This window comes from Centruroides vittatus, unplaced genomic scaffold (assembly GCF_030686945.1).
Source record: "Centruroides vittatus isolate TY-2023 unplaced genomic scaffold, ASM3068694v2 contig_705, whole genome shotgun sequence".
Taxonomy (NCBI): domain Eukaryota; kingdom Metazoa; phylum Arthropoda; class Arachnida; order Scorpiones; family Buthidae; genus Centruroides; species Centruroides vittatus.
The window spans coordinates 111078-122043 of NW_027122447.1; the positions used below are offsets into that span (position 1 = coordinate 111078).

General features: G+C 43.7%; 3 protein-coding genes across 3 annotated transcripts; all 3 read left to right on the forward strand.

Moving 5' to 3' along the window:
* Positions 1 to 2682: 2682 nt before the first annotated feature.
* Positions 2683 to 3354, forward strand: LOC136980542 (uncharacterized). Its single transcript, XM_067276670.1, has one exon. The coding sequence runs from the start codon at positions 2683 to 2685 to the stop codon at positions 3352 to 3354; it is 672 nt and encodes a 223-aa protein (XP_067132771.1).
* Positions 3355 to 3663: 309 nt separating this feature from the next.
* LOC136980543 (uncharacterized) lies at positions 3664 to 4314 on the forward strand. Its single transcript, XM_067276671.1, has one exon. It carries the CDS (start codon positions 3664 to 3666, stop codon positions 4312 to 4314), a length of 651 nt encoding a protein of 216 aa, XP_067132772.1.
* Positions 4315 to 5618: 1304 nt separating this feature from the next.
* Positions 5619 to 6917, forward strand: LOC136980544 (uncharacterized). The gene has a single exon (XM_067276673.1). The coding sequence runs from the start codon at positions 5619 to 5621 to the stop codon at positions 6915 to 6917; it is 1299 nt and encodes a 432-aa protein (XP_067132774.1).
* Positions 6918 to 10966: the final 4049 nt, after the last annotated feature.

Consider the following 10966-nt stretch of genomic DNA (forward strand, 5'->3'; position numbering starts at 1 on the left):
GTTATGGAATTTAGTTTTTAATACTGTATTGGTGGGTCTGCGCGCCTTGGGACATCGCTATATTGCCTACGCCGATGATTTAGTGTTGGTAATTGAGGGTAATAGTCGAAATGATATTGAGCGGGTTGCTCGGGGAGCTCTTCGATACTTGGAAGAAAAGCTATCTTACCTAAAGTTAAACTTGGCACCTTCAAAGTCGGTGTTATTGTTGTTGAGAGGTAGCCTCAGTCCGGATCGTCCTCCCAGCGTGCGAATGGGCACGGCGGTGATTCGTATAACTGATTCTGTTCGGTATCTAGGTGTGAGGCTTGGACCAAGATTAAGCATTACTAGTCATGTAGACGAAATTACCAATAAGGCCATAGCTCAGTTTTGTAGACTACAGGGGCTGTTGGGCTCGGGGTGGGGGCTGCGGCTTCCTGCCCTGACAACCCTTTACAGACTCCTGTTTGTCCCGATAGTGACCTATGCCGCTGGTGTGTGGGGCGACGGGCTGGGGTCCTCTCATAGGAGGAAGCTTATGAAAGCGCAAAGAGTTGCATTATTAATGATAACTAGGGCATATCGAACTGTCTCCATCGAGGCCCTTCAGGTTTTGGCTAATGAGTTGCCTATGGACTTGGAAGTTAAGTTAGCATATTATCGTTATTTAATGCGGGTTGGTAAGCCTTTTCTGGTGGGATCTTTTTCTTATCCCCGTGATAGTATAGGCATGAGTGATTCCATGATTCCTTGACTTACACGTATGCAGTTATGTAAGGAATGAAATAGTCGGTCAGTGAGCACTAGTAAAGGTAAAGTAACTGCTGGGTTCTTTCCCACTATTGAGGAGAGGCTCCGAGCGCGTTGGGTTATGCCCGACTTTTTTGTTAGCCAAATTTTAACTGGCCACGGGGAATTCCGCGACAAGCTCTATAGTTTTAACCTTGTAAATACAGATCTTTGATTAAGATTATCACTATCCCCACACTCACATTTTATTTTTGAATGTCCACTTTTATCGTGTTTACGGGCTCAGAGTTTATATCTACGGGACGCTTCGGATGGTGTTCTGCGTCAGTTTGTCTTCAATAAGTATATGTATATGGAAGTTTTTAAAGTTTTACGAGAGATGTTTTTAGAGCGAATGAAATTGAGGAGATTAATATAAGGATAGAATTTTTATTCACTTTATGTCCAGATTTTTACAATTTTACACATAAATTTTATTTAGTTTACAAATCTTAGTTTACATTTGTACGACTTAGTTTAGTTAGCAACGATACTTACTGCTGAGATGTCTTCGGATAGGTGCAGCAGTTATTCTTGAGACTATCGGGACGCTTGTCCCTATCTACTGACTGAAGTGGACTCGACCGTTGGTCTGGTGACACGTGGTTACATCGGCTCTGCATTTCGCGAAGTTTTTCCCCGGATTTACCTTTCGTTGTGTAGACTATTATACATCGTTGGATTCGGCTTTCGACCCTCTCTCGATTGGTGTCACTCTTTTCGGATACGACCCTTGGGTGAGGAGATAGGACCCCCGGAACTTCTGGATCTTTCGGGCCCGCCGTCGGGCTTCTGTGCGGAGGTGAGTGGCTGTCCTGTATATCGTTCGATTCGGGCTTTTGAGTTCTTTCCGATGGTGTCCTTGATTTGCTTTTACGTTTTGTTGTTGAAGACTTATATCAATTTTTCTTTTCACACATCGGGCCCTTTTGCGGGCTTTCTGGGCTAACTACCCACTCCATACTTGGGTAGTTCTTTCTAGGGCTGTTTTTGACCGTGCCCTGCAAGTTCCAGGCCGGTGGCTCATTTCGTTTGCGTGTAATTCGCGTTTTAGTTTTTAACTGTTTTTGACCGTTACAGGTCATTGACCTACCACGTGGTAATGGCTGTTGCAACCTAACTGACCCTAATCCGGCCGCCTTTTGTCGGTTTTGCAAGGGTTTGACTGGGTTGTCTTTGACGTTCCATACGTCATTCGAACCAGCAATTTTGGTTCTTTCTAACGGGATAATCAGCTTTTGTCTTCCAATACTCTGCTGGTGTTTTTCGTCAGCCAGTGCTATTCGTGCACCTACCTGACCCTAATTTGGGTTTTTGTTGGTAGGCTATACGGGCTTCCATTGGGCTTATCTTAAGTTAATTTTAGCCATTTTTATTCTAATTTTTTTCTGTTTCATTTTGTGCAATTGCAAATGCCTGAGAGGAATTCTCAGGACCCTGATCCCACGCAACCGGCGTGTGGAAATTGTGACTATCATCGACGCCATGCCGCTTTCTACACTAGTGTTATGGAAGAAGTAAAAGACTATATAAATGACAATAAAGGCTCCAGAATTGAGAGCAACAGGAATGTTGATTTTTTCATGGGGTGCATGGAGAAACTCGCAAACCACTTTATGGAAAATTCTGCAGAGAAAAGTCTCGAGGAATTGAATGTGAAAGTTGATGTCATTATGCAGAACAGTATGCCTAGGGATGAGTCTCCGTCTCAAAAGATAATTTTAAACAAACTGATAAACCTCGAACGAAAGGTCTCTCTCCCGCAGCTGATTTGTGCCTTTGTACAGTACAGTTGCTAAAACCGGGGTAGTTGGTGGTGCTACGCGCAATATTCGGCATCCCCCGCCTGCGAGGGACGTGTTACTGATTTATGGCAAAGATGAAACCCAGAGCAGTGAGTCTGTGCGTAAGATGGTGCAGACAAAGGTCCAGCCTTCGAAGCTACGTATAGGCATTGATAGAATTCGGAATATTAATGGTGGCAGCATAGCGGTTGAATTTGATAGAAAGGAAAACTCAGCAATTTTGGAGCAGTGTGTCAATGAACAGATCCCTGAGCTTACTGTCAGAAAACCACGAAAACGTTGGCCTCACATGGTAATATATTCTACCAGTGTAGATATCTGTAGGGAGGATCTCCCGACGCTGATTTACCGACAAAATGGTACACTTACGGAATGCCTTACTGAGGAAGAGTTCTTACAACAGTTCAGAATTAAGTTTAATTTGGGGAAGCGTGAGAGCCCCTATCGTAACTGGGTGGTTGAGGTATCTCCCGATCTGAGAAAATGTCTGCTGAAACTTGCGAAACTTAACATAGAGTGGTCGCGCTCTCGTGTAGCTGATTTCGTGCCCGTGCTGCAGTGTTTTAAGTGCTGCCAATATGGGCACACTACAAAAAATTGTCCTCAAAACAATAGTGTCTGTAGTCATTGTGCTGGAGAGCACTTGTTTAAGGAGTGCCCAAACCTAGAGAGCCCCCCTGCTGTTGTAACTGCAGACGGGAAAAAAGTAATGCCGATGTCGAACATAATGCCCGTGACAACACTTGCCCTGTCAATCAAAAAATCAAAAACAGTCTGATTCTGCGTACTGACTATGGAATTTAGTGATTGCAATTATGTCCGTTTTCTCCAGATAAATCTTGGCAGGAGTATTGCTTCGACATCACTGGTCAGTGATAAGCTACCGAACTATGATCTTGTTTTGGCACAGGAGCCATATTGCAGGAATGACTCTCCAGCATGTTTGCCTACCTTTTGCCCGGTTCTTATGGCAACTGAAGGCTATCCCTGGGCGACAACACTTGTCCCGAACACTGGGCTATCAATTCTACACTATCAACACCTTACCAGTCAATACATAATTGTTATTGAACTCATGATTGATACAATGCGGATTATTGTGTGTAGCATCTACTTTCCCAAAGATGCTAATACCGCGGATCTCATGCGCTGTCTTCAAACCACTATCGATCAGTTTTGGGATGCATCAATAATAATTGCTGGTGATCTGAATGGACATTCCCCCACTTGGGGCGAGGAGAGGATCGATAAGCGAGGCGACCTTCTCGAGGACTTATGTGCAGTCAATGACCTGCTGATATTAAATAATCCTTTGTCGCCACCGACGTTCACGTCGCATAGGGGAGACACGTGGATTGATGTTGCGGCGTGCAGTAGCAGACTCTACTCTAAAATACGAGAGTGGCGGGTTCTCGGGGAAGACAGCCTTACGGAACACTCCTTCATTGAGTTTAAACTCTTAGTCGATAACACCGATTCTCTTCATACCAATGTTCGTCGATCGTCTTTCTGGTGCTCGCATGCAAATTGGAAGGACATGCAAGACTTTCTATTTTCACACTTGGTGGAATGGTACTCGGATGATCCTGACTATGCCCGGCTACAAATTAGTACCACAATCGATACAATTACCGAGGCCTGTAACAGATTTATACCGAAGAAAACATGTAAACGCAAGGGGGCCCCATGGTGGACGCCTGAACTTACAAATCTTAGAGACGAAAACATTAGACTTTGAAAGAGATACCAAAAATGCAGAGATGATGCACCAGACGACTTTACAAGATTGCTTATCTAGATAACCAGAGACATTACAAGCAGGTTATTAAAGCTGCAAAACAGGATAGTTGGAGGAAATTCTGCATGCAGAAGTCGAGTGACCCTTGGGGGTATATCACTAAGATGTGTACCGGTAAACTGAGGCATACAAACATTCTGACTACCAGTGGTCGTGGGCGTACTCCCCCAGGTGACTATGTGCAAACTCTACGTGAACAACTTAATTCTTACTGCCCTGACGACGACTGTTTGAATGACACTGATTGGCAACAACACCTCCGACAACAGGCAGATGCGCCCACAGATGCGGATCCCATGCCTCCCTTCACTTTAGAAGAAATGCATGATGTGTTTACACACCTCCCTCGGGGCAAAGCCCCAGGAATTGATCAGATAACTAATGAGATTGCCGGCCACATCTGGAAAATAATCCCGTCCCATTTGCACTGCTTGTATAATGCTTGTTTAGAACATGGTGTTTTCCCAGAGGAATGGAAACTGGCCACTATTGTTCCGGTGCCCAAAGCTGGCTCTACTTCAGACACTAGGCCTATTTCTCTGCTGCCGGTGTTCGGGAAAATCTTAGAACGGCTTGTCTACGGTAGATTGTGTTGGTACGTCGAACACCATGATGTCTTGAGTACAGCACAATATGGTTTCCAGCCCCAGCGATCAGCGGAAGACGCAATTTGGACAGTTGTCAAAGCAGTTGAACATCTTCTCAGTGAACACAAATACGTTTTGGGTATAAGTGTGGATATAACCAAAGCTTTTGACTCAGCGTGGTGGCCACTTGTGATTCACCAACTGCGATCCATCGATTGTCCGGCTAACATCTTCCGTCTTCTACAGGATTACCTCCGGAAAAGAACTGCAGTCCTTCAGTGGGGTCAACACTGTCCAGAAGGATATCACACGTGGATGCCCGCAGGGCTCCGTTTGCGGGCTACTTTTGTGGAATCTCGCATTTAATTGCTTCTTGGAAAAGGAATTCAAACAGAACTGACTGTGTGCATATGCAGATGATGCTATTCTGCTCTTGGGTGGGCGCTCGCGTGCTGATTTGGAACTGAGAGCCAATATTATGCTTGATAAGGTCTACACTTGGGGTACAGAACATAAGCTTACGTTTAATGCTGCGAAGACAAGGGGTATAGTGTTTAATCGTTCGGGACAGCCTCATCTATACCGTTGGCCCCACATATTAAAATGAATAATAAAACCATCCGGATTGATAAAACAATCCGGTATCTTGGTGTGATAATGGATCACAGACTCTCGTGGGATCAACACGTTGCCTACATCACCCGAAGGACAGGACTTGTTATGCAGTCTTTTGCACAGGTCGCACGGAATCATTGGGGACTATCTGGTGAAGCAATGTCAGTTATTTATGACTATATTTACGTTCCAATGATAAGTTACGCATGCGGCAGTTGGGGTTGGGCCGCCGATAAGGTACACACTATGCGGAAACTGGTTTCTTCGCAACGGAAGGCCCTCTTGCTTATTAGTAGGGCCTATCGCACGGCCCCCAACCCCAGTATACAGGTTTTGGCCAAACGACCGCCCATTGATTTGGCGATTATTCGTAAAATCAAAATGCAACACGCCAAATGGGGCATGGACGTACAAACTAACATCGGTACCATATCTGCCTCTGATATCGAAGTGCCTTACTGCTTTAGTGACATCCCGACTCATGACTTTCACTATAAGTTGCGACTTACTGACACGCACACTGCTAAAATTATCGTGTATACAGATGGATCAAAGATGGCCGAGAACGTTGGCTGCGGTTTCGTCGCATATGAGGACAACACGGAACTCCATCATCAGTGTTATCGTCTGGATAAGCAGTGCTCTGTCTTCCAGGCCGAGCTTAAGTCAATTAAAATGGCCATTCTATGGACTGCAGAAAATTATAATAATACATCTGTACACATTTTCACAGACTGTCTTTCCGCTGTTAGCCTAATTGGGAGCAACTCTTTACACCGTATAGCTTGTGAAATCAAAGAACTCGTCTGTACTTCAGTCAACGATTATAGTCTGTCCTGGACTCGTGCACATCAGGGCACGGTCGGAAACAAGAGGGCAAACCTCTTGGCGAAGGCAGCGACGACAGATGACACCACACCAGTTCTTTACAATAAGATTAGTAAACGAAGTCTGCGGTCTCTCCTATGGAGAGACTGCTTAAGTGCGTGGCAAGACTTTTGGAACCGACATCGTCACTGTTCAACTTACGGGTTTATACCTGATTTACAGCGTTTCCTTACGTACCAGTGGTTCACACCGGGCCATCAAATTTCACAGTTGATAACTAACCACGGCAAATTCGCCACATACTTCTGCCGTTTTATGAACAGTGATAACAGTTTCTGCCCAGTCTGCGGGGTTGTGGACGGTAACTTCCATTACATCTTTGAGTGTGTTACGTTGGAAAAAGAACGACTGGAACTGCAACTGCTTTTACAGAACTCAGCGCACGATCGCTCTTGGCCATGTCCGTTCAGTGACCTACTCTCAAACCGTAGTGTGTTTCAGGCCTTCCAGTGACTCGCTAAACAATTTGCAAAACTATCGTTGGTCTCCACGGTGAGATAATAGTGATACTACACTTCTGTTGGCGACTCCGGTCGCTTGTCTCCAGCTGCCTAGGACTTACGTGCTGTAAAACTATTGTGTACTTGATATCACGCTGGTGATAATGTATTCTCACGAATACCTTCAATGGCTGCATTTTGCCTTTATGGTGTAACCAAACTATGACTTTCATATCCCCGATTATCTTCTGGGCACATGTAATTTGTTTTGTTGTACTAAATCTTTCCTCGAGTTTGTAATGACCGAGTTTAATGAACACTAATCTCCTGCACTGATTGTTGAATTACTACACGCGAATTTTATGCTGTTCTTTTGTTTTGTATCTACTTTTTTTCTTTTTATTATTACTTATATTACTTATTTGTCAGTAAACGAACTGTACCACATGTTATCTGTCTCTTTATGCCTGGTAATGCCTAAGCGGGACCAGGTATGTACAAGTTGTATGTTAATAAAGAATATTGTATTGTATTGTATTGTATTGTCCCTATCTACTCCCGGTGCCCAAGCCAGGCTCCGTTAACGAGACAAGGCCCATATCACTTTTGCCCGTTCTGGGGAAGATCTACGAAAAACATATTGCTAGGAGATTGATGTGGTTTGTTGAACATCATAACCACCTCAGTGATAGTCAGTATGGCTTTCGTCCACAGCGATCTGCTGAGGACGCAATACAGGCCGTGGTCTCCACTGTTAAACATCTTCTCAATGACCATATCTATGTTCTTGGGGTCGGCCTGGACATTTCGAAAGCATTCGACAGTGCCTGGTGGCCCCTTATCCTATACCGGCTTAATAAAATTAATTGTCCAGGAAACATTCATAGTGTGCTACAAGACTATTTGGACAACCGCAGAGCAACTTTTCGCTATGGGCAACATCATGTTGAGAAAAAGGTTACCAGAGGTTGCTCGCAAGGGTCCGTCCTCGGACCCTTGCTATGGAACATAGTATTCGATACTTTTCTCAAAGAGCACTTTGGACAAGACTATAATCTAGCTTACTCTGATGATGTTATTATGCTTATTGGGGGCCGGTCCAGAGCCGACCTAGAGACTAAACCCAACAATATGCTAAAACAAGTATGTGCCTGGGGTAGTGAACACTATCTGAACTTTAATCCTACAAAAACTAAAGGAATAGTCTTTAACAGACCAAAACAAGCAAACTTATATTTGCGTCCGCCACATATCCGGATGCAGGACAGGACTATAAAGGTAGAACAAACCCTAAAATACTTAGGTGTTTTCCTGGATTTTCGCTTAAATTGGACAAAGCATATTGTAAAATAAGCCTAGTCCTATTTGTAATATATTCAAACTTTCCAGCAAGTGGCCAAAAAGCACTGGGGCCTTTCTTCTAAAGCCCTCTGCACTATTTACGAGGCTGTTTACATTCCAATTTTAACATACGCTTGCGGGACCTGGGGACAGGCCGCAGATTGTGTTCATGCAAAAAGAAAGCTGATCTCGTCACAAAGACGGGCTCTTTTAATGATCACAAAATCGTACCGTACCACAAGCAATCGCTGCCTGCAAGTTCTCTCAAGGAAACCACCGGTGGACTTAATCATAATACAAAGATGCAACTACTCCCTGCTAAAGTGGGGTGGTACTACACACACTGCTGCTGGAACCATCGAACACAATGATGTTGAGTGGCCTGTTTCCTATGGTGAGATTCCCCCACCTTATGAAATGTTTAATCACAATAACAACGAATCTATTAACGTGGACATTGATGTGTACACAGATGGTTCACGCCTGGATGGTCTTGTTGGCTGCAGTTATGTAATATACAAGAAGGGAAACGAAACTTATCATCGTGCTTTCTGTTTGAACAGTGTCTGCACGGTTTTCCAAGCAGAATTGAACGCTATTCTACATGCCACTAATTACATTAATGAGAATTATAACAACAAAACTTGAAATACATACCGACTCTTTGGCAGCACTCATCTTAATAAAAAATCATTCAATGCACCCACTCGCCGACAAGATCAACAGGGCTATTAACAGCTCTAATTGCAAACTAAAAATTTCATGGGTAAGATCTCACCAGGGGGTAATTGGCAACGAACGGGCAGATAGCTTGGCAAAGCAGGCAACATCTAATAATTTTATTCCGAGCATTTACAACAAAATCAGTCAACAGACTTTTCGCCGAATACTGAAAAACAATATCATCGAGTGGCAGCAAATCTGGAACCAACACAGTCAGCATACAACTTATAGTTTCATCCCCAATCTGCAAGACTTTTTAAATATTCCATGGTATTCCCCCAGCTATTATACTACTCAAATCTTGAGTGGACATGGTAAATTTGCAAGCTATCTGTCCCGTTTCACGCATCGCACAGACAACACCTGTCAAACCTGCCATACTGAGGACAGCGCGATGCACTATCTGTTCCACTGTCCATGTTTGACCATAGCCGACTAGAACTACAACTACTACTACAAGAAGCACAGATTGAGTGACCCTGTCGACCTGCGGATGTTTGGATCAGCAAGGAAATATACTCTGCTTTTCACAGGTTAGCGAAGCAGATTATCAGCATTACAGATCGAACTGTTTGCAACTAGCCTGTCTTGTATTGTATATAATGTATTCTAGTATTGTATTTTACTATATCATGTATTGAGTTATATTTTATTTTATGTATTTTATTTTATTATTTTACATTTTTGTATTTTCATTTTTACTTTTATTTTATTTTATTTTATGTATTATTTTATGTTACTTTATTTTAATATCTTGATTTATTGTATTTCTATTATCATTATGTATTATATCTTAATATACCTCTTTTGTATACTATTTTTGTAATGTTCCTTCTGTCCTGGTAATGCGAAATGTGGGGCCAGGACATGTACAAACTTTTCTTGTACGAATAAAATTTATTGATTGATTGATTGTCCCTATCTACTCTTCTCCAAATGGTGGCTCAAGGTTTCGGCCCCGGCCTCAACTCGTATGTGCCAGCCTTGTCGTGGCGGAGGGGCTCAGTACCCGGGCGGATTCGCTTATGGTGGCTTGCCACTTTGGCGTGTTCTCCCGGGGAAGCCAATGGTACGGCGGGGGGATTCAGGTGCAAACCGATCCTGGAAAATGAAACATGTGCTTGGCTTGCTCTCGGGGGAGAGGATCGAAGGCAGTCCCCGAGGGTACAGACTATAAACTGGGGGAGGTACACCTGGGGCGACGTCTAGTTAGGGGCCCGGTGGGGCTTAGCCTGCATCCACTGGCCACCCTGGTCAGGCGGTTGGATAATCTTGCGCCCTGTCCGAGTGCGGGGTGGCGCCCCGTTCTGGACCCTCTGGCAGGGTGTGGGGGCCATGGGGATTGCCTCTGGTCATCTCGGGTTCCCTGGGGGGGCCGGGTGCATGTGGAGTTGAAAGGAAGTAGGCGCGCACCTGGGTCCTGGGGAGACTTGGGGTTCTTATTAAACAATAATGGAAAGCGAATGTAAAGTAAAACGTTTAAAAGTACCAGGGGGGAGGGGGGAACTTCCAGGTTCTCAACAAAAACAAAAACGACGTAGTCAGAGTTTAGATGTTTCTATAGATCAAAATGTCTGTGTAGAGATAGGGGGAGAGTCAAAAGGGTATTTAGAGCGTGTAGACACATTACTGACAAAGTTGAATAAGATTTGTATAATGAAGGATGCGAGGTTAACAAAGGGAGTAGTTAAGAGTTTAACGGATATGTTTAATGATGTTAAGGGAATGGTATATAACTTAGTCTTGGAGAATGAGAGTTTAAAGGGTAAAATAGAGGCATATGGTGAGATTGAGAAAGTAGTTACTAGAAATAATTATGGTAAAACTCAGTATGCAGAGGTAGTAAAGGGTACGGAACAAGTTAAGGTTAGAGATGAGTCAGTTAGAACTTTATTGATAAGAGGTGAACAGAATAAAGGGTGTGAAGAGATTAAACAAAAGTTTTTATCTGCAATCGATCCATATAAGGATAATGTTAGGATTCATAGTGTTCGGAAA

Bases quoted from the DNA above. Each gene is read 5' to 3' on its own strand.
- LOC136980542 (XM_067276670.1), top strand. From the start codon at position 2,683: ATGGTGCAGACAAAGGTCCAGCCTTCGAAGCTACGTATAGGCATTGAT.
- LOC136980543 (XM_067276671.1), top strand. From the start codon at position 3,664: ATGCGGATTATTGTGTGTAGCATCTACTTTCCCAAAGATGCTAATACC.
- LOC136980544 (XM_067276673.1), top strand. From the start codon at position 5,619: ATGGATCACAGACTCTCGTGGGATCAACACGTTGCCTACATCACCCGA.